Source organism: Bubalus bubalis, chromosome 8 (genome assembly GCF_019923935.1).
Source record: "Bubalus bubalis isolate 160015118507 breed Murrah chromosome 8, NDDB_SH_1, whole genome shotgun sequence".
Classification (NCBI taxonomy): Eukaryota; Metazoa; Chordata; class Mammalia; order Artiodactyla; family Bovidae; genus Bubalus; species Bubalus bubalis.
The window spans coordinates 104,828,614-104,851,841 of NC_059164.1; the positions used below are offsets into that span (position 1 = coordinate 104,828,614).

The 23,228-nt window shown below is 41.4% G+C and overlaps 1 protein-coding gene across 2 annotated transcripts in view; it reads left to right on the top strand.

Moving 5' to 3' along the window:
- LOC102411245 (probable maltase-glucoamylase 2) overlaps positions 1 to 23,228 on the top strand; it is a 99,357-nt gene that overhangs the window by 60,041 nt on the left and 16,088 nt on the right. For both annotated transcript variants that reach the window (XM_044946978.2, XM_025291693.3), the window contains exons 27-45: positions 420 to 574; positions 2,135 to 2,303; positions 2,853 to 2,949; positions 3,416 to 3,528; positions 3,988 to 4,113; positions 5,687 to 5,815; positions 7,495 to 7,602; positions 11,034 to 11,096; positions 11,915 to 12,049; positions 13,819 to 13,903; positions 15,152 to 15,290; positions 16,601 to 16,734; positions 17,013 to 17,047; positions 17,152 to 17,268; positions 18,428 to 18,576; positions 18,684 to 18,768; positions 19,507 to 19,563; positions 19,967 to 20,091; positions 21,188 to 21,276. In XM_044946978.2, coding sequence (XP_044802913.2) covers positions 420 to 574; positions 2,135 to 2,303; positions 2,853 to 2,949; positions 3,416 to 3,528; positions 3,988 to 4,113; positions 5,687 to 5,815; positions 7,495 to 7,602; positions 11,034 to 11,096; positions 11,915 to 12,049; positions 13,819 to 13,903; positions 15,152 to 15,290; positions 16,601 to 16,734; positions 17,013 to 17,047; positions 17,152 to 17,268; positions 18,428 to 18,576; positions 18,684 to 18,768; positions 19,507 to 19,563; positions 19,967 to 20,091; positions 21,188 to 21,276 — 2,110 coding nt within the window. The remainder of the gene's footprint in view (positions 1 to 419; positions 575 to 2,134; positions 2,304 to 2,852; positions 2,950 to 3,415; positions 3,529 to 3,987; positions 4,114 to 5,686; positions 5,816 to 7,494; positions 7,603 to 11,033; positions 11,097 to 11,914; positions 12,050 to 13,818; positions 13,904 to 15,151; positions 15,291 to 16,600; positions 16,735 to 17,012; positions 17,048 to 17,151; positions 17,269 to 18,427; positions 18,577 to 18,683; positions 18,769 to 19,506; positions 19,564 to 19,966; positions 20,092 to 21,187; positions 21,277 to 23,228) is intronic.

Below are 23,228 nucleotides of genomic sequence, written 5' to 3' on the forward strand. Positions count from 1 at the left end.
CTCAGTGTCCATAAGTAAATTCAATTCTCTAATTTCTAACATATATTCACGTGCTCACACATAAGATACTGTATATACATGCATGTTCCCATACCACACCCTCATAAACACACACACACACACACACACACACACACATTCTGTCCATGAGATTCTATATCCTTATATCACAAATTTTTTAGAAAAGACCTTGCTGGCTTTGAATAGGTCATATCGAGGCATTTTTGGAGTTCAGGCTCCCTCTTGGGCACAGTAGGTGTGTAGGCCTCACAGCTGTTTGTTTCAGGATATTTGATGCCTCCTGATATGATTCAGACCAGCCAGGAAATATGGAAACTGAATTGTATTTGATATAAGCTGGCACAAGGAATTGTAGGCCTGAGATTCCATGAAGAAGCTTCCTTCTCTCTTCTTGGCAGATCTATGATCCCACTAATAAAAGGTACGAGGTCCCAGTGCCTCTGAACACCCCTTCATCTCCAGTGGGCTCCCCTGAAAACTGTCTGTATGATGTCAAGATTCAGAACAATCCTTTTGGGATCCAGATTCGAAGAAAGAGCTCCAGCACTGTGATGTAAGCACTCTTTATTTGGTTCTAATTAGAGTGGTTCTAGATCTAATTGTAGTGGCTCTCATGAATGCAAGTGAAATATTAATTTTAGAGACTCTATGTCAATATGTTCAATGAAGAATGTATCTATTGCCCCTACTTCAATAGGGATTTTATTTTCCACTAGACCTTAACAAGAAAAATGAATCAACCAAAGGTTTACAAAAGCTGATTAAGTGGTGCTTGCTTTTAGAGAAAGGAAAATACATGTTCTATTCTTTGTTCCTGTTAAGTAGGACAGGAAACTCTATTTAATAAGTATGACATAACCCGTGATAGAAATCAGTTCTATATACCCTCATTAAGAAATAACAGAAGAGTCAGGAGAGAAGGACAAAAGTTACTGTGGAGGGCAAAATGGCTTCTTACAGTCTTTGCTTCTATTAACACTCGAGACTCAAAGCCTCTACACAGTGTTAAGCATGAAAGGAGTTGTCGTCTCTCATCCCTTGCCCTGCTGCTGAGTGGAATGGAGTGAAGGTCTGGATTTTGCCTGGGGCTGAGGTTCCCCATCCATGTAGAAACTGTGACCTGGGAGTGCACATGTTCTTTCAGCTCTCTCTCTATGTCTGACTTTATGTCTGTTCCCTTATTTGGTAATGTCAGGCGAGTGTATGCTCCTCGGTTCTGTCTCGTCCACAACAAAGATTTGGAGTGATGGACATTAAAGCCCTCGGCGTGTCACAGCTCTCGGGTCTTGGACAGACCAGGTTACAGCTCTCAGGTCTCAAACGGACCGTGTTATAGCTCTTAGACAAATCAGTGTTACAGCTCCGTGTTACAGCTCTATTTTAATTAAATAATAGCAGGAAAACCCATCTTTGAGGCGTGAGGGCATGTTGACCCAAAGATGTGAAGAGAAGAATGCCCCAGCACGCAGGAGGAAGAGAGAGAGAGAGCCCTTTGGCTCCTCTTTTTATATGTTTTTTCGTCCCCCTGGGCCTGCCCTATGCAAATTGGGCTAGCCAGAAGTGCTGTTTGTTCTCCCTGAAGTCCTCACTCCGGTCCTCGGACCTTCCTTTGACCTTCCTTTGTTCTATTTTTGCTGGCTTTTCCCTTCCTTGTCTTTTAGCCACCACCATTTTGGACTCCTGTTTCCTATTCTAACTACCTAACAGTAAGAAGTTCTTGGCCAATCCAGAAAACCATTCTAAGAGTATCACGTTTTCTATAGAAAAATGTGCTTCTATCTTATCCATTCATTCATGCATTTATTCAAGCTGATATGTTGGGCAAGGAGAAGTAGAAATACAGAGAGGAGGGTGATGTGGTCCTTGTTGTTCAGGAACACAGGACCAAGTAAAGGAATTTTCAGCCTTGCAAAAGACAGATACAAATAAACATGCCAGCACAGAAGCTTGGAAGCAAATTATGGCCCTTGTTATGACCTGAGTCGTCTCACAGTATTTGAACATGGATCCAGATATTTAGCCACTCAGGAGGCTTCAGAATTGATCCTCATGGAGCTCGTGTTTATGCTGGCCTGTGCCCAGCTCTGAACCAAGGTCTGCTCTTGTGTTGCAGTTGGGACTCTCAGCTCCCTGGCTTCACCTTCAAGGACATGTTCCTTTCCATCTCCACACGCCTCCCCTCTCAGTACCTCTATGGCTTTGGGGAAACTGAGCACACAACTTTCAGAAGAAACATAAGCTGGCACACATGGGGAATGTTTGCCCGAGATGAGCCTCCAGCGGTAAGCACAGACTAAGATCATCAATATTTTAACTGTATATAAATTTAGTTTAATCCCTGTATATTCTCCTCTCAAATGAAATACACCATATTTAAGGTTTTATTTCTTTTCTGTCTCTAAACAACCTATTTATATATATTTCCTGTGGACTATGGATTTTTTGTATTTCATAAACTTTTATTCAATATGTTCTACATGTCAGGCACACATAGAATGAGACAGTGTCTTATTAAGATACTGTCTTTTTCTCCAGATGCTTATAAACTAGTAAAAGAGAGAAAGAGAGAGAGGCAGAAACAATGGTAATGCAGTGTAACCCGTGCTACAATAAATTTGTATAGTAATAAACAAGGAAGGCATAGGAGGAGAGGGCACTTGGGTTTTCACTTGGGATGGAAGGAAGGGTCAAGGAAGTCTTCACAAGAGACATGACATTGTACTGAATCTTCAATACTACATAGGAGTTTGCTGTTTGGTTTATGATGTGAAAATGATTTCTTGGATTTTCTCTTCTTGATTATCCACCTGCTCTTCCCACAACTCTCCTAGTATAAGAAGAACTCCTATGGTGTCCACCCCTACTATATGGCACTGGAGGAGGATGGCAGTGCCCATGGAGTGCTCCTGCTGAACAGCAATGCCATGGGTAAGACAGACACACAATCCCTGTGTACCACCAGAAACATCTGTGACCACTTTTGGTGATCTGGAATATCAACAGAAATAAGGAAAGTCAAGGGCAAGGGAAATGAGACAGATAAACTCACCTACCATTCATTCATTTATTCAAGTTTTACTAAGAGCACTAGGCCAGGTCTAAGGGGTACAATTTTCACTAAACACAGGGCCTATCTTGTATGACCTTGTTTTACTGTACACTTTAGCTCTTTTTCACAAAGTGATGTAAGATGTTGAGACTGAGATTATGTTTGAGGTACCTGAATATCCCTCTCTGATTCCACTGCATGGGAAACAGCTTATTAGAGGAGGTGGGCATTAAAATAAGAACATAAGAAAGTGAAGATAGCAAAATGTAGGGCAGAGTCCCTGACTGGGTGATTTATAGTTCCAGGGATACTCCTCACCTTCTTTTTTCTTTTTTTTTTTAACAGATGTGACATTCCAGCCTACTCCTGCCCTGACATACCGCACCACAGGAGGCATTTTGGACTTTTATATGGTTTTGGGGCCAACCCCTGAGCTTGTAACTCAGCAATACACTGAGGTTGGAAGTTATTCTACCCATCAATATATCATCCAATGTTTCCTGGGTATTGCCATGTTCTTAGCACTGAGAAAGGCCATTTCCCCCCACTTAAGACTCTTAGATGTCCCTACTACATTATTGCTGTCTTTTCTGAAAGTCAGGATTTAGTGTTTAGGGACTCTACAGACATATTGATATGCCATACTTCTCTTAACTATTTGCCTTTCTGAGAATTTCAAATCAGTGACAATCACTGAGTTCTCAGGTTTCCTAGAGTGGATACTGTTTACAGAGAGACTTTCTATCATTCTGCATCTCTATGGTTAATCCATATTTATTTGACTTTCTTATTTTTCTTGAGCAAGGCCTCTTAGATGAGATAGCTTCATAGAAGAACTCAAGTTGCTTCAAGTAGAAGCCAATCATCTTTTCTTCCCAAAGAAATGTACTTGAGTCTATTTTTCTTTTTTATTTTAGTTGATTGGTCGGCCAGCAATGATTCCCTACTGGGCCTTGGGATTCCAGCTGAGTCGCTATGGATACCAGGATGATTATGAAATCTCCAGTTTGTATGTTGCAATGATGGCTGCTCAGATTCCCTACGTATGATACCCTCATTCAGTCTGTGGTTTAATTAGTGGTGGGAATTTGTGGCTAAGTATAGATTGGAAAATCTTCATAGAAATTCATTCAAGTAGTGATGACTACTTTAGCATGAAGAAAAAATGTAGCTGTGGAGCTAGAAAACATTACCTCTTAAATTCATTTCAGGCAACCCTTTAAAATCAAGGGCTGCAAACTCAGTGTTGCATAAATCCTTCAGCAGTTTGAGGGATGCTTGGGGGATACTGTTCCTGCCTCTTGCCAGGAATATCCTGCAGTAGCCATGGCTGGGCTTTGAGGCATGACTTTTGGGACCTGAAAATCATCTCAAGATTATAGCCATTTTAGGAAATTGTACTGTGGCTATTCTTGGAGAGAGTGGATATAAAAGGACAATATGAATGAAACCAGTTAATACTAAGCATTCACTTTTTCTTAAACACACACATACACATAAGCATATCCTACAACTACAATCTACCCCCTAGATAAAACCCTGGAAGTGCAGTCATTTGCTGTCAACAGGCAGAATTCCATAAATAGCGTGCTATTTATCCTCTTGTAATGATCAGTTTCTCATCACTCAGTTGTTTTGCTCTCAATTCACCTCCTGAGGTTTTGGAGGACAATTAATGATTGGCAGCTGAGAATAAAATAAAGCATTACGATATTCTCATCAAAGATAATTTGAAACATTCATCCAGGCTTAATTTTTCTTTTTATAGACTGCTATTCTAGATACTTATTAAACATAAATTAGAAAAGATGGGAAAATTAAAAGATTTTTAAAAATCCATGGATTTACCTCACAGAGACAATTAATGTTAATAATATGTTGATTCATTCTTTCTGAGTTTTGGCCTATGAACAAATCTCTCCTCCCTTGAAGAAGTTTTACTTAAAGTCTTAAGGCAATACAGGTGGTTATAACTTTCAGGCTAAAAAAAATCATCATCTCCCCACCAGGAACTGAATATTAACCACTTGACGTCATTATCCAACAATCAAGGATTAAGTGAATTTCATGTGCCAAAACCTGAGTTGGCGCTTTATAGAGAAGAGAGAAGACAAGGTTCTCATTCCAAGGCTCATCCAGTCAAATGAAAGTGGCAGAAATAAATACATTCTAGAAAACTAGAAAATAATGTAGTTCTAAATGTGAATAAATTCAATCAGGTTTACTGGGAGGGGAGGGGGAAAGACACAGATATGTTTCTCAGGCAAGTATGGCTTTCTACCCTTGAACATTCAACCAGCATTTTGTTTAATAGGCTCACTGAGTTTGAGATCTGAAGAATGGAAAAGACATAAATTGAGGGAAGGAGAGGGAGGAAATACAGTTGGAGGAGCAGAATGAGAAAGAATGGGGACCGGTGAGCTGGATGTAGGGATCAGAAAGCAATTTCAATCAGCAGAATTGAAAAGTCAGTCTAGGAGAGTAACAGAGAAAGATTTTAGGGAGGCCTGGTCTGGAGTCTGCAGGCAGCAGGGCCAGAGCCTGGCCAAGCAGTTTGCGTCCCCTGAGGAGCTCCTGCCACACGGGCCCAAGTATCCTGCTTGCTTCCTTCTACAGGATGTCCAGCATGTCGACATCGACTACATGGACCGGAAGCTGGACTTCACTCTCAGCCCCAGCTTTCAAAATCTTGGCCTCCTGATTGAGCAAATGAAGAAAAATGGCACAAGATTTGTTCTTGTTCTGGTAGGTGTTTAGAAAGATTAGATCCTGTTTTCTGCTTCTATAGTTCAAAACTAGTACCATTGAGGGAATCTGGATGAAAAATACAGAAGACCTCCCTAAACATTTTTTGTAACTTATGAATCTATAATTTTTTTAAGTATTAAAAAGCAAATAAACAAAGGAAGAATGAATGAAAATGGCTTTTAAAGGTGATGGATTGCAATATTTATTTTTCATAACTGTGTTATTGGGAGGTAATTTATTATTACATTCTTTTGGTAGAGTTAGAAAACTGAAATACTAGTTAATAGCCAAAAATACAATAGAGTGTGTAACACTAGATATAGCCTCCAAAAAAAAAAAAAAAACCAGTAAAGAAGAGAGAGAGTGTGTCTCACTGTTTTAGGCTATGCCTCGGATAAAATGGCTGTATCTTAATCTCATTTTTCCCTTAGGTGCTCAAAAACCTTTTAAGTTACCATTACCAGTACTCAACAATGGTGAGGTTTAAGGGACTTATTTCTTCTTAATTAAATTCACAAACAACTGATTTAAGATCCAGAATATCAGTTTATTATTTCATATTGGGGGCGTACCAGGTGGTACAGTGATAAAGAATCTGCCTGCTAATGCAGGAGACAAGAGGCAATGATTCAATCCCTGGATTGGGAAGATCCCCTGGAAGAGGAAATGGCAACTCACTCCAGTATTCTTGCCTGGGAAATCCCATGGGCAGAAGGAGCCTGGAAGGCTACAGTCCATGGGGTCACAAAGAGTTGGGCTTGACTGAGCAAGTGAGCACACATTTTACATTGCAAGCTGTATCTTGTCAAACACAGAACTAGTTACCTACAAATGATCCTTCCTTCTAGCTTCCAGAAATTACAGCTTTATTTTCTGACTTTTGTTCATTCATTCATTCAAGTATTGACTAAACATTGGGTCTTTGAAAATCACTCTACTAAAAAATGTATTTATAATCTAAGAGAATAAGATGTCCTTTTTCTTACAGTGATTTTATTCTTTTGGAGGGAGACCCCCAATAAATAAACATTAAAAAAAAAGATAGTTTCAGATAGGTAGTGACAATTTCTATGACAGTTGTGAAATATGATGCTATTTAGAGAGCAGTTGAGGCAGGTATGAAATAGATTGAACAGGGAAGGGAACTTGAGATAGACAAGCTGGGTCACAGAATAGAAGAAAGGAATTTCATGTTCTTAAGGACTATTGCCATTACATTGTGGAAACACAATCAGTTAGTCTTCTCCACTTGAGAGTAATGTTTTATTAACCTGGTTTATCTCCAGGAATGGTTTTCAAACTTTAGCATACTTTTTCCCTCAAGAATGTTATAGAGAGGGACTTCCCTGGTGGTCCAGTGGTTAAGACTCCACACTTCAATGCAGGGGGCATGGGTTTGATCCCTGGCTGGGGAACTAAGATCCCACATGCCAGCCAAAAAAATAACAGAATAATGTTATAGCGAAACATCAATATAGTTTTTTGCTCTCAATTATCCATGGGATATGTGTGTGTGTGTGTGTGTGTGTGTGTCTGTGTGTGTCTGTGTGTGTGTGTGGTGTGTTGTATTTCTTTCTCACCATTTTTTTCTGTACTGTGAATTGCTAAAAATTTAGAGAGGAGATTTCTTGGTGGTGTTTTTCTCATGTCTGCTGTTTTGAACCCTTTCGCTGCAGGACCCAGCCATTTCTGGCAATGAGACCCAGTATCTCACGTTCACCAGAGGGAAGGAAAGTGATGTGTTCATCAAATGGCCAGACAACAGCGATATTGTCTGGGGAAAGGTAAGATTTTGGATAAGGTGCCTGTAATTAATCAGTATCACAATTGATTAAGAGAGATGCAATAACTCTTGGAAAAATATATTGGGTAATTTATAAATTATGAATGAGTAGAAATCTGTCTGATACTGATTAGCTCAATAAACATTAATAAGGCTGAGGTTTCAGGTCTAATCCTCTAAAATATCAGTGAGCCTTGTTTTATTGTCTGGAAGTATTCCAATGACCCATCCCTTATATATGCCAATTGGTCATTTAACAAAAATAAAGAATCCCTTTGAAAAGGACTTTGAAATCTGTCTCTCAGTCACCCACTCTCATTTTTGACCCAGGATGCTTAATCAGTGTCTAAATAAATCACGGAATGCTATGAATTAATCTCCTCCTCTTATCTCCTTTCATTCCCTTTTGTGGCCTCAATCCTCAAACTCATTGTTTGATTCTTAGCAACAAGATTTTAAGTGGACTTCCTGACTCTGGATGACAGTAGCTCTTAGCCAGGGTTGCTCTGTAAATATCCCATGCTGCTTCATCTTGTTGCCAGAATCTTGGCTCCCTGTCTACCGATGCTGAATGGAAATACAGAGACAACATTTGGAGGAAATAGAAAAGATTAGCTTTATTATTTTTACCAGGCAAAAGGGAAAAACAGCGGACTAGTGACTCAATAATTGTGCCCTTCTCTCTTAGGAATAGGGAGAGGTTTTATATCCTCTTGAATGTCTTAAATTTTTTTTTTTTGCTGCAAAGTTTCAAAATGGCCACAGCTGGCATCAGGCAACTCAGCAGCCAAGTCTGGTGTCCCTGAAGTTATCAGCCCAGGACCTTCTTTCTGAAATGGAGAATGCTACAGGGAGTTTCGGAGGAGAGGAATGCCAAGTGTAGAGTATAATCTATATGGAGTCAGAGAGTAATTAGTTTTGTGAAGTACAAGTCCAGCTACAAGTGTCTGTTAGTTCAGTTCAGTTCAGTCTCTCAGTCGTATCTGACTCTGCAACCCCATGGACTGCAGCACACCAGGTCTGTCTGTCCATCACCAACTCCCAGGGTTTATTCAAGCGCATGTCCATTGAGTTGGTGATGCCATCCAACCATCTCATCCTCTGTCATCCCCTTGTCCTCCTGCTTTCAATCTTTCCCAGCATCAGGGTCTTTTTCAATGAGTCAGTTCTTCACATCAGGTGGCCAAAGTATTGGCATTTCAGCTTCAGCATCAGTCCTTCCAATGACTATTCAGGACTGATTTCCTTTAGGATGGACTGGTTGGATCTCATTGCAGTCCAAAGGACTCTCAAGAGTCTTCTCCAACACCACAGTTCAAAAGCATCAATTCTTCAGTGCTCAGCTTTCTTTATAGTCCAACTCTCACATCCATACATGACTACTGGAAAAACCACAGCTTTGACTAGACGGACCTTTGTTGGCAAAGTAAGGTCTCTGCTTTTTAATATGTTGTCTAGGTTGGTCATAACTTTTCTTCCAAGGAGTAAGTGTCTTTTAATTTCATGGCTGCAGTCACCATCTGCAGTGATTTTGGAGCCCCCCAAAGTAAAGTCTATCAGTTTCCATTGTTTCCCCATCTGTTTGTCATGAAGTGATGGGACCAGATGCCATGATCTTAGTTTTCTGAATGTTGAGTTTTAAGCCAACTTTTTCATTCTCCTCTTTCACTTTCATCATGAGGCTCTTTAGTTCTTCTTCACTTTCTGCCATAAGTGTGGTGTCATCTGCATATCTGAGGTTACTGATATTTCTCCCAGCAATCTCGATTTCAGCTTGTGCTTCATCCAGTCCAGCGTTTCTCATGATGTACTCTGTATTTAAGTTAAATAAACAGGGTGACAATATACAGCCTTCACATACTCCTTTCCCTATTTGGAGCCAGTCTGTTGTTCCATGTCCAATTCTAACTATCGCTTCCTGACCTGCGTACAGGTTTCTCGAGAGTCTGTTAGTAGTAACAGCTAAAGAATAACCAAAACGATTGTAGGCTGTTAGCCTATATGTACAGCCTTTGGCTGTAGCCAAACTGTTTGGCTGGTATGTGCCAAAGGCTGTTCACTTGTTTCTGTTTTGCTGCAACACTCCTGCTCTGGGTTAATGCCCTGTTCAAGTGCCTTTGAATGTTTCCTTCCCAACTTACCCAAATAATACCTGCACTTCAAGGCCAACTTAAATATTCACTCTTAGGAAGCATTCAAAGACCAGCTTTGTTCTCCCTTTTCTATATTGCAACTCTCAGGGAGTGTAACATACAACCTAGTGCTTATGTTTCATCTGTGAACTTGGAGAAAACAAGGATTGTTTCTTACTTAAGGCTCAGCAGATACAGATTATAGAAGTGAGCCTGGCATATAGTAAATGTTCAGTATTTGTGGAATGAATGAATCAATGTATATAGTTGAAAAGTGAAAGTGAAGTCGCTCAGTTGTGTTTGATTCTTCGCGACACCATGGACTACAGCCTATCAGGTTCCTCTGTCCATGGGATATTTCAGGCAAGAATACTGGAGTGAGTTGCCATTTCCTTCTCCAGGAGATCTTCCCAACCCAGGGATTAAACCTGGGTCTCCCGCATTGTAGGCTGACGCTTTATCGTTTGAGCCACCAAGGAAGTCCAAACTGTATATAGTTAATGTCCTTCTAATTATGGATGAAATTGGTTGGTACTATGAATTTTTTAATGCTGTGTATACTTGGGATCCCTAGTAAGTTGTGATACTGCTTAAAAGCATTGAGGCTAAGCGTAATGGGTTGTGAACAGAAATCAATCTTATTCCTTTAGAGTACATACACTTAATATGTATTTTTTATAAGGGGAAATTTGTTTTAAGCCTGTGATAGGCAGATCAGCGAAAAAAATCATCATTTGCAAAGTGATTGTACAGAGGATGTGCTTAGAAGGGATTTAGTTGATAACATTCAAAAGTAAAATTTTGAAAACTGATAGAATGAATCAAGAGATCCCAACCTATATTCACCTAACAAAATTTCATATATTCAGACTTTGCAATTTAATTAATGGCAAATATCCCCTGGAATTATATGGAGATGCATGTCATTAGGGAGAAGGCAATGGCACCCTACTCCAGTACTCTTGCCTGGGAAATCCCATGTATGGAGGAGCCTGGTAGGCTACAGTCCATGGGGTCGCTAAGAGTCGGACATGACTGAGCGACTTCACTTTAACTTTTCACTTTCATGCATTGGAGAAGGAAATGGCAACCCACTTCAGTGTTCTTGCCTGGAGAATCCCAGGGACGGAGGAGCCTGGTGGGCTGCTGTCTATGGGGTCGCACAGAGTTGGACACGACTGACGTGACTTAGCAGCACCAGCAGGAGCATGTCATTAGAGTCTAACATATGAAACATCTCATGGTCTGTGTGCAATGCCTTTTAAAGGTTTTAATTTTTCTTTTTCTTTTTTTTTTCTAGGTTTGGCCAGATCTGCCCAACGTGAATGTGGATGGGTCCCTTGATCACGAAACTCAGGTTAAGGTACAGTAACACATGGATTTTTGTCTACATGGTTCTAAACATCTGGATACTTATGAGTTTTACCTTGTTGTTTGGTTAAGTAGCTCTGAATTGAGTATACTTGTCAACAGGTAATTTTCTGGAAGCAAAATTTTCCCCAAATGGAAAACCCAACAGGTAGCTAAACTGGAATTGTATGGAAGGGAATCATGTATGAAATACCTTTACATGTGCACCTTCAATGGGTTGTATTTTGTTTGAACTTAATGTTGCTTGAAAAATAATGAAGGAAAGTCTGGAATCTTTTCACTGGCTAGGTTATGAACAGATTGGGTTTTAACGAATCATCTACATATAGAAGAAAGTGCTGGCCAGTTGAAAGGAGCAATGGCCTTGACTCAGCACTTGATGCCACATCAGTCTTGGGCATCCAGCATCCCATCCACACTACAGCTCACACTTCCCTGCATGACTGATCTCCTTGATTTGGCCAATGGGGAAAAAGCACTTGTGCTCTGAAGTTTGACTGTTTAGGCACTGACAGTTAATTTTCCTGTTTATATGATAACATGCCTAATCGTAAAATGAATCCCATGTTTAAAATGGGACTTAAAGACTATTTAACCTACTAGGAAAAGAGAGAATGGAGTCACCTTCTCTGGTGTGTGTGTGTCCACAGTAAACTCGGTGCAGCTGCAGCCACTGATATGAGGTTAGGGCACACACCTAGTGGGCAAAGCCTTGCACAAATACCTGCTTGTCTCCCCTTCCTGGTCCTCATGGACCCCCCTTCCCAGACAGGCTGAGACCCCCCATAAGAGCGTGTGTCATCCTTACAGTTGTACAAAGCCCACGTTGCTTTTCCTGACTTCTTGCGGAATAGCACGGCTGCCTGGTGGAAGAGGGAAATAGAAGAGCTCTACAGAAACCCTCGAGAGCCAGGGAAGAGCTTGAAGTTTGATGGATTGTGGATTGTAAGTCATCTTTCATGCCTTTCTTTGAAAACACTAGCAGTCAAAACACAGGGAGATAACTCAGAACCTACTAAAGCAGCAAGCTAGGGCTGGAGGAGTGGATGAGAGGGATGCTGTTATAGAGCTGAGGTGCTGGGACCACCAGGAAGACCAGAGAGAATTGTATGTCTGCCCAGGGACATACTGCCTGGTGGAAGTTGGAGTCCCTGAAGGCAATGAGCCACGGCTCAAATTTCTGCCTGAAAAAGAAAGAGGGACACATACCTGACTTTTCTTAGCTCCCACCCTCTAACCTCTTGCCAGTGCTTTCTATTGGCCAGACCTACACAGAGGCCAGTGCTAAAGGAGCCCAAGAGCCCATCATGTGATACAGGGCAGGGTCAGGGGTGGGCAAGGTATGGATCAGAGGCAACAGATATTCATCACAGAGCTGGGAAAACTCTGGCTTCAAAGGTCCATTCCGATGCTTGCTACGCTTGTTGGTTGGGCTTAAGAGCAGGGCTTCCTGAGATGTCTCTGGGACACACATTCAAAGGCTACTCTATTGGTATTTTTCTAGGAATGGGAAGCATATCAGTGCCCCAGTTTCCTCCTCCACTGTGCAGTGGTCTGAGCTCCCGAGCATATTCCAGGTCACCTCTGAAGAGCTTCTCCAGTCTGAGCCAGGCTGAAGTTTGCCATTGACCCAGTGACAAACCTCTCAGCCCACTGGTGGCCCTGGGGCTTCCCTGGCCACCACCAGGATAGGCAGACCCAGAGCAGGTGCACAAAAGGACACAGATTAACCTAAACTGTGAAGAGATGGGGGGAGCCCTGAGGAACACAGATCCCAACAGCTGTGTGGTGTTTGTTCCACTTCGAGAAAGGTGTAGCTGAATAACTCCAGTAGCCAAGAGTCCTCCCAAACAGCTTGCCTTTGCATTTTAGTATGTCCTACTTAAGATCACCAGGGGCTTCCCTGGTGGCTCAGACAGTAAAAGTGTCTGCCTGCAATGTGGAGACCTGGGTTCAATCATTGGGTCAGGAAGATCCCCTGGAGAAGGAAATGGCAACCCACTCCAGTACTCTTGCCTGGAAAATCCCATGGCTGGAGGAGCCTGGTGGGCTACAGTCCACAGGGTCACAAAGAGTCGGACACAACTTCACTTTCACTTTCACTTAAGATCACCTAATATACAATATTTTAAGTTTTCCATTGGTAATGTAGGCTGTGAATATTCACCTCAGGAACTGCTATTTCTTGCATTTAAGTAATAGATTCCTGCAAGTATTCTTTGATTTCTAGATTTGTTTCTGAGTTAACTTTTTAGGACGGTATCTACTGTAGAAAGTTAGAGCTTTCTCCTGGTTTTAGGTCTATGCTGATGTCAGAATCAATAATCTAAACTATTGATAATGAGGAGATTATGATAACCATTAGCCATGGATAAAAAGTGAGTCATCCACACATAGAAAAGATGGGCTTGTGTGGGGAGATGAATCAAAAGGAGATTTACTTAGGTCATGATTCCAGCCTAATTTCAGTATTTTCTCACTATAAGCCAATCCTCACAAGTCTAAAAATACCAAGTAAACTAGAGGTTTAACACTCTTCTTAAACAAAAATGATTTCTTAGAATCCTTTTGGGTTGGGATTACACAGAATCAGTGATGCAACTAGCTGTCGTAAATTTGACCTTGTTTCTGTGAGGTCAGTGTCATCTATAGGAAGGTCCACGCTGCCTCTGACCCACAGAATTTTTTTTTTTTTTTTTGCTATCTCATTGCAGAACATGAATGAACCATTGAACTTTGTGAATGGATCTGTCAGGGGCTGCAGTGATGAAATTCTTAATAATCCACCCTATGTGCCATGTATGTAAAATGATGTCTTCACCAAATTACTTCTCTGCTCAAAAGCCTTGCAAATTTTCCTGTTATTGTCAAAGTGAAGCCTAATTTTGGCAAGAAAACACTTTTAAATCTGACATAAAATCCCAAATAGAATAACTTTGAATAAGTGCAAATAAACAACTAATTAAGCATAGAAATAATAGCATGATATGGTATGAAAGAAACCAAGCAATGATGTGCATCTGATTATAGTGATGAATATGAACTGGTAACTGAAACTCCAAATCACCCCCTGCACACCACACACACCATACATACATACCACACATTACACTGCACACACACCACACATGCACACATACAGACATGTCACACACCACGCACATCACACACACTGCAACATACTACACATACACCACAAAGACACACATATACACCTACCACACACACACACACACCCTACATACACACTTCACTCTTGATTAGATGATGGAAATCTAGTTTTGTCACTCCTTCTGCCCGTGTTCACAGAACCTACATGAAAGATATTCCCTGTTTGTCCCGTGGTAAAAAAAGAAACAGAATATCAATGGACCTTGGGTTTAAAGGTGTCTTAGGAGTTGAACACCTTACAGGTTGAACTCTTTGCTTACCTTGAACTCGTACCTTACTTGAACTCTTGCCTAGGGGAGGAAGTGACTCACTTCATTAAGAGCACTGTCCCAGTAATTCGTGGACTCCACATTTCCTGAGTTGTGGGTCACTGCTAGGCTTCCTATGGCTCACTAGCTCTTTCCTTCCTTCCTCTCTCCCTTCCTCCCGTCCTTTCTCCTTCCTTCCTTCTTTTCTGCCTTTTTCTCCTTCTTTCCTTAATTTAGTATCTGTGTATCAGATAAGTGATGACAAATCAGAAAGCTTTAGCCGTATTAGTGCAGTGATGAAATAGGACCTGTTCCCTTGAGAACATTACCATCTAGTGGACGAGACGATCATAACCACAGAGGGGTTTATCGTGTCCTAACTGGGCTATGGCAGCCCCCTGTAGCTATTGGAGTCGGAGCAAATAGAAGGGTGCCCTTCCTGGCTCCATACCCTGTCCTTACCTTTCATTAATTAAGCAGCCACAGGACCCTGATAACAAAAAATTCTTAAAACTGGAGCTGTTATTGGTAACGAGGTTCTTGGCTGAAGTCAAGAAATGTGAAGATGGACATTTCTGTGAATGTGCAAATCAGGTTTTGTAAGAATTAACTCTGCATTTCCTCCCAGACTTGGAGTCCCGGGACTGGGGCCTGAGCAGCAGGACCCTGTGCATGGAGAGCCAGCAGGTGCTGCCCGATGGCTCACCGGTGCGCCACTATGACGTGCACAACCTTTATGGCTGGGCCCAGACCAGACCCACGTACGAGTGAGTGTGCTTTTGTCATTGGCCAGCGAGACAATTTTCATTTCTTCCCACGGCTGTAAATGTCTAGAGTTCTGACACGGTCAGGGACCAAGTTCTTTGCATCACGGGCATCCACCCTTATTCTATGTGTATGTGCTAAGTCTCCGCAGTCATGTCCTACTCTGCAACCCTATGGACTGTAGCCCGCCAGGCTCCTCTGTCCATGGGGATTCTCCAGGCAAGAAGACTGGAGTGGGTTGCCCCGTCCCCCTCCCCGGGATCTTCATAGAACCTGCATCTTCTATGACTCCTGCATTTCAGGAGGATTCTTTACCGTTGAGCCACTGGGGATACCCCTGCCTTATTTCTTGCCTTCATTACCTCTCACTGGGGTGTGTGTGTGTGTGTGCACATGCATGCCCACACATCCCTGTCCACTTTTGGACTCGTGTGAAATATTGGCAGTAACCTAAATGGATTCGTTTCCCCTATAGCTAGCTTCTTTTCCTGGCATCACTTACTGAATACTTTATCTCTGCCTATTGATGTGATGCTTTCTTTAGCAAATATTTGGATTATATCATACACCAGCATCTATCAATAGATTTTCTCTTTTGCTCCACTGATTTTTCTCTTATACCTTGTTTTCATTTTTGGGCTAAAGCATTTTACAGAAGACTGACCTTCCATTGATAAATATTTAAACATCTTTTATGTGTATTTGTCCCTCTATGCAAAGTTTTTCCTGCGTTTTGAGGATTAGCCTAGTAGACAGCATATTACCAAAGGGAGCTGTAGATGTATATACTTTTATTTGGGTGCCAGATCTACCTCTTTGCTCTTTAAATGACTGACAAATTATCTCTCTTATTTGAGCCTCAGTTTCCTGACAGGAAAAGGAGGCCAGGGTTGTGAGACTGCACAGGTGAGCATGACCAGTACAATACCTGGGGTAGAGTAATTGTTCTATGAATACCTTATACCCCAGCCCTCCTCATACCTAGAAGTAGACAGCTAATTAAATTTTTTAAAGAAAAGAAATCCACATATTGTTAATCAACTATATTCCAAAATAAGATAACATTTTTTAATTAAAAAAATTTTTAAAGAAAAAGAAATCCATATTTTAGTTGACACTCTATCTGCAGTTGTTCTGCTGGGAAGTTGATTGGGACTCAGCATTACTTAAATAGCAGATGCTTTCTGGTTCAAAATGGAGCAGCACTCTGTTTCCTTACACTCCAGGCTGCAGCTACTCTTAATGCTAAAGTTCCTCAACTGTCCAGCCTCAAATTCACCCTCAGCTCACCTCCTTGTCCCTCTCCGAGCAGAGCCGTGCAGGAGGTGACGGGACAGCGAGGGATCGTCATCACTCGCTCCACTTTCCCCTCTTCTGGCCGCTGGGGAGGACACTGGCTGGGCGACAACACGGCCGCGTGGGACCAGCTGAAAAAGTCAATCATTGGTGTGTGGGCTCTCATCCTGGGGCCTCTCCAGGTGGGGAGGGGACTGGAGTGCTCTTCAGCAGGGTTGGTCATGTCTAATCATCATCCATGCGGTCAGTGAAAGCCATGGGATCTGAGTGCTCTGTGTGTGTGTGAGTTTTACTGCACACCCATCTTTTGACATTTTCATCATGAGCGGCTCAGAGCTTCCAAATGTGGAACAGAAGAGACAGGTCAAACCTACCCTTCCCACGGTCTGCTCTCCTGTGTCCAATGCAGCTGTATCTTCTCCCTGCAGGCATGATGGAATTCAGTCTCTTTGGAATCTCTTATGTAAGTCCTACTGGGGCCATGATGAATCTCCTAGTTCAGATTTCAGTGTGTCTGAAGCCCACAAAGTCCCACCTAAAATAAGCTCTGATTTTGCATCTTCTCAGACAGGAGCAGACATCTGTGGATTCTTTGGAGATGCTGAATATGAGATGTGTGTTCGCTGGATGCAGCTGGGGGCATTTTATCCATTTTCCAGGAACCACAACACATTCGGGACCAGGGTGAGGGAAGCGGGTTACGGTATGGGTGTTTCGTGTCCTCACATCACAACTTCCTCTTATAATTTTATTTGTATATTTGTTTATTTTTGGCTGTACTGGGCCCTCATTGCCGTGTGGACTTTTCCTCTAGTTGCTGCGAGGAGGGCCTAGTCTCTAGTTGCCGTGTGCAGGCTTCTCATTGCAGTGGCTTCTGTTGTTGTGGAGCGCGGGTTCTAGGGCTTGTGGGCGTTAGTGGTTGCAGCAGCTTGGGCTGAGTAGTTTTGGCTCCCGGGCTCTAGAGCACGGGCTCAATAGCTGTGGTGCACCGGCATAGATGCTCTGCAGCATATGGGATCTTCCCAGATCAGGGATTTAACTTGTGTCTCCCGAACTGGCAGGTAGATTCTTTACCACTGAGCCATCAGGGAAACCCCACCACTTCTTCTTAATGCTCAAGAACATCATACTTATTTGTATGATGAAAAATTATAAAATCACCAGCAACTCCATTGCCTGGAAAATCCACAGAGTTCAAAAGCCCAGACTACCAACCATTTTTCAAGAATATACTTGTTCCCATCTCTTGGGTTATTAATGCCTATGAGGAGAAATGTTTATGGCTCCCTATGGAGCTGAAATAAAAAGAGGCTCCCTTTGCTTTTAGAAATGATGGGTTTGTATTTTACTTAAATCTCACTGAGTTACGTCAGTGCTGCATGGAGACCCATCTCTCTCTACACACGTGCAGGACCAAGGCTAGACCCCATCCTGAAGGGTTCATGAAAAGAAAAGGAAGCAAGAAACTCCAGTTTATAAATATGGCAGATGGAGGGAAAGAGGAAGCTAGAAGTTAGAGGAAAAAGGATGTGTAACCTACATATGGGATATGTGCCTGTGAGTGAGTGCTTAGTCACTAAATCCGACTCTTTATGACCCCATAGACTGTAGCCTGCCAGGCTCCTCTGTCTATGGGATTTCCCAGGCAAGAATACTGGAGTAAGTTGCCATTTCCTTCTCCAGGAGTTACTCGCAGATTAGTGATCAAACTCATGTCTCCTGTATTGGCAGGGGGATTCTTCACCACTGAGCCACCAGGAAAGCCCATATGTGTGTGCTGGTCCTTTTCTCATACTGCTAGGAAGGAGGAGGTAACCTTCCACTTGCTCCTTTACCCTTTTAGAGACAAGATCCTGTGGCCTGGGACTCAGCCTTTGAGATGTTCTCAAGAAAAGTCCTCCAGACCAGATATACTCTGCTGCCTTACCTCTATACTCTGATGCATAAGGCTCACGCTGAGGGCAGCACTGTGGTCCGACCCCTTCTCCATGAGTGAGTAGAGCTGGCTTCCCCAAGTGACAAGTCTGGGATGTCTTGGGAATAACCCTCTGCAACTGTCATAACAATATGGGCGTACTGTTCACATTTTTTCCTTTAAGGTTTACAGAGGAACGCACAACATGGGATATAGACCATCAGTTCATGCTGGGCCCTGCCATCTTAATTAGCCCCGTGCTGGAAAATGTGAGTTTTCCGCTGTGGCTCAGATACCCTCCGATCATATGATCTAAAGAACAGGAAGGGCGTTTTATAGATCTTTGTGGGTGTTTTTGGCTGTGCTAGGTCATTGTTGTTATGTGGGCTTTTCTCTAGTTGTGAGCGGCGCCTACTCTCTAGCTGTGCTGTGAGGGTTTCTCACTGTAGTGGCCTCTCTTGTTGTAGAGCACGGGCTTTAGGACACGTGGGCTTAGTAGTTGGGCTCCAGAGCACGGGCTCAGTAGCTGTGGCGCACAAACTGAGTTGCTCTGTGCTTAGTGGCAAGTGGGATCTTCCCTGACCAGGCATTGAACCCGTGTCTCCTGCATTGTCAGGTGGATTGGATTCCTTATCACTGAGCCACAAGGGTAGCCCTACAGGTTGTCTTATCCAGCTCACTGTTTTCAGGCAAATGCATTTCTAGAACGTCTAAGGGAGATCTTGATTGTTTTTCAAGATCTCCATTAATGGAAACTTTACCCCCACGAAGGATTCTCATTTTGGTGTCTTGTCATGTTGCATCCTTGCCAAATCTACCTTTTCATAAATGTTATGTTTCTTTGTGTTTAAAGAAGAATTTCCTAGGATCTTTCTCAATAAAACCTTTCCAACTCTTAAAGTCGTTAATCAAGTTCCCTTTTTAATCTTATTTCTACAGAGATAATTTTAAAAATTAAAAGTGAATTATTGGCATATTCGTAATGACATGTTGATTTTGTGTTTCAGAACACTTTTCAGGTCCAGGCTTACTTTCCCAGAGCCCGTTGGTATGACTACAGCACGGTAAGAACTAACATTGTTTCTGGACCCGGGTTGGTCCCTGCAGGTAGAGAGAGGGGCCTGGAACTTTCTCCTGACTTCCAAGCACGTATTTTCTAAGGAAGTAAGTTTCAGTCTTTCAGCCATGCAAAGTTTGCTTAAATAAAATTATCCATAAAACCATAAATAGTAGAAAATCTGATGCCTATGTTACACTGACTCCTCCCCAACCACCTACCTTTTCTGGACAATACAGAGAAAAAGGCTAGATTTTTAGAGGTTTTAGCAAAGCTGAAAACCAGAGATTCCCTGCTTCGATTTGCAATATTTTGCTGATTTTCTTGGAAAGGAAGGACTTGTGATAAAGCAGGCACTGATTTCATGTGTTTTTCTGGTCATCATTCCTTGCCTACTTTCTCCCTTCTAGGGATCTGGCAATGAATCAACAGGTGAGTGGAAAGTCCTGGAGGCTCCCCTGGACCATATCAACCTTCATATCAGAGGAGGCTACATCCTGCCTTGGCAAGAACCTGCGATGAACACTCACTCCAGGTAAGGGACAGGTGGTGTTTGTTGGCCTCGCTTTCCTATAATGAGGCCACTTTTAGGAAGTGGCCCACCTCAATGGAGGATAAACTAAATATGGACAGTTTCATTAATCTGATTCTGAGAGTACCTTCCAAGTACTCTCTGATAGAGATCCCTTCCAAGAGGGATCTGGGGGAGAATGAGTTCATGAAGTCAGTCTTGGGGAGAACTTTTATCTGTTACAGAAGCTACAGAGCTTCTGTGTCAAAGGTTCAAGGTATGTTTTCCCGAGGGTAGTATCATGTACCTTTCTCCACAGTATTTAAAAATTCGGGAATAGGAGTGAGCTCTTTGATTTGTGATGTCTACCCAGAGTTTTAGTACTTATCCTGAGGTCTACTTTGGTGAACTCAAGAGAAATTATACACACACACACACACACACACACACACACACTACACAAAATAGAACATGTTATGTCAAGGGAGACATACGTAACAAGAGTAGTAACCACTCAAAGACGGAAGTTAGCTTTCACTCTTGTGCTGTAAAAATTATGGTTTCAGCTCTGGGCTGAGTCTTGAATAATAGAATTTGAATGTATGAAAACAAGAGAAAGGGATATACTGGGAGGATTAAAGAACTAAAGGTGAAAAATGAACTTAATTTGGAGGACAGTAAACCATTCATGCTGAGTTTAACTGGAGCACTGATAAAGGAGATAAAGTAAATAAAAATCAAGCTGGTTAGTATCAGGCCATGGAAAGTTGTGAATGCAGGATAAGTACACTGCATTGTTTTCTACAGCAATCTGGAAGCTGCTAAATGATTGTTTTTTTGTGGGGGGGAGAAGCTTCTTATATTACTTATAATATGTATGTAAGTAGCATGTATGTATTTGATTTTTGGAGATTAAAGTTGTATTGAATGTTTCATTAAAATATAAACATTTTATTCTGTTAGCTTTTAAATATATTTTATTTGATCTCATCTGTTTTTAGAATTTTAGGTGTTTTTTAATGCATTTACTTTTTTTCTGGATGACTATATATTTTCAAAAGAAGCTGCCCTTCATTCTTACAACCTGCAGTCTGTAGAAAAATAACTTTTCTTTTAATAGCCGACAGAAATATATGGGATTGATTGTTGCTTTGGATGACAATGGGAGAGCTGAAGGTCAGCTGTTCTGGGATGATGGACAAAGCATTGGTGAGTAGGAACTTTCCTGGGTCCACATACAGCATTCAGGAAAGCCATACATGGAGGCTCAGGATATAATTGGCATGAACTGAAAATCTGTTTCTATTACTACTATTAATAAGGCAGTGGTGTTGGGAGGATTTTTGCAACTTTTGTTTCTCATATATATTATGCTATAATTGTAATAGAAGGGTATAGGGTCCCCAGCTTTGTAAGATCATCAATTTGATATTATAGATTCAGCTGGGGGACTTGATCTCCCTATAACTTTCCCATTCTGATAAGAGTGTTACTGCAAATACCAAGCTGACTATCCACTCTCAGTGGTTCATAGATCTGCCTCGATTTTGGCCAACCATCTAGAACCAGACACCCTTTGCCTCCAAGTGGTGGCTCAAACAGTAAAGAATCTACCTGCAATGCACAAGACTGGGCTCAATCCCTGGGTTGGGAAGACCCCCTGGAGAAGGAAATGGCAACCCACTCCAGTATCCTTGCCTGGGAAATCCCATAGACAGAGGAGCCTGGCAGGCTACAGTCCAGGGTCTCAAAGAGACAGATATGACTGAGTGACTAACACTTTTTTAACACAGGCCCACTCAGGAAACATATTAGAGCTTAGAAAATTTCTTAGTGTCTCAGAATTTGGGAATTAAAGTTGTCAAAAGAATAATTATGTCAATGAAATATTGCTTTGTGTACTTTTTCTTCCCAGTCTGGGAACACGATAGTTCTATCTTAGATAATTGGTGCTTCCCACTATGACTGGAATACCCTCTTCCTCAGGCATTGTTGTAGATTTACAATCTCTCACCAACTGATGTCCGTTTTCCAATACTTTATTACTGTGGACCAGAACATTCTAATCTTGTAACAGGTAGCAGTTACTGAATGTATAGTTTTTTTTTAATAAAATAAAATATTTTTTCTTTATTTACAAAAGTAAAATATTTCTAAAGGTTTCCTCCTTTTGATTTTATTCATTACAAGAATAAACATATTATCATTAAAGAAAACATTTTAGAGATAAAAATTTAGAAAAAAATTAAAACCAGTTAATATTTTTGCAGTAGCACCTTTTGCTTTCATTTTACTTAAAATAATGGTTAACTTTCAATAATGCTGAAACTATGCATGCTCAGTCGCTTTAGTCGTGTCCAACTCTTTGCGACTCTATGGACCATAACTCCTCAGTCCATGGGATTCTCCAGGCATTAATTCTGGGGTGGGTTGTCATTTCCTCCTCTGGTTGAAAACATGAAGTGAAGTGAAGTGAAATGAAGTGAAGTCGGTCAGTCATGTTCAACTCTTTGCGACCCTGTGAACTATAGCCTATCAGGATCCTCCATTCATAGAATTTTACAGGCAGGAGTACTGAAATGGGTTGCCATATTTAATTTGTGAATCCTGTTTCTTTGCACTTAAAAATAATGACACAAATATGTCTAGATATTATTTTATATACCTTACCAATATCACACCTTATGATTATCACATTCTATTGAGAGGATATTCCATAATTTGTCTTTCTATAGTTATTCCATGTGCAGGACGTTTTCAGTTTTTATTGTTATAAAATAACAGCATTGAATATTCACATTTGTTTGTAGTTCAGATTAGTTCCATAGGGTAGATTCCTAAAAGTAAAATTATTGCTTTCTAATTAACTTGATACACCTACATAAAGCATATCCATTTTAAGTTTACAGTTCTATTAATATATGTTTTGACAAATGTATACAATTGTTGGTTTGCTACTATCACAATAAATATGTAGAATATTTTTGTAAACACAAAGCCCTCCTACTTCTTTCCAGCAAACTGCCCCCCACTCCAAGTTTATATTTCCAGTCTCTGACAACCACTGATCTGCTTTCTGACATTATGAATTAGATTTGTCTTTTCTAGGTTTTATGTAAATAGAATCCCACAGTATGTCCTCTTTGTGTTTAGCCTCTTCC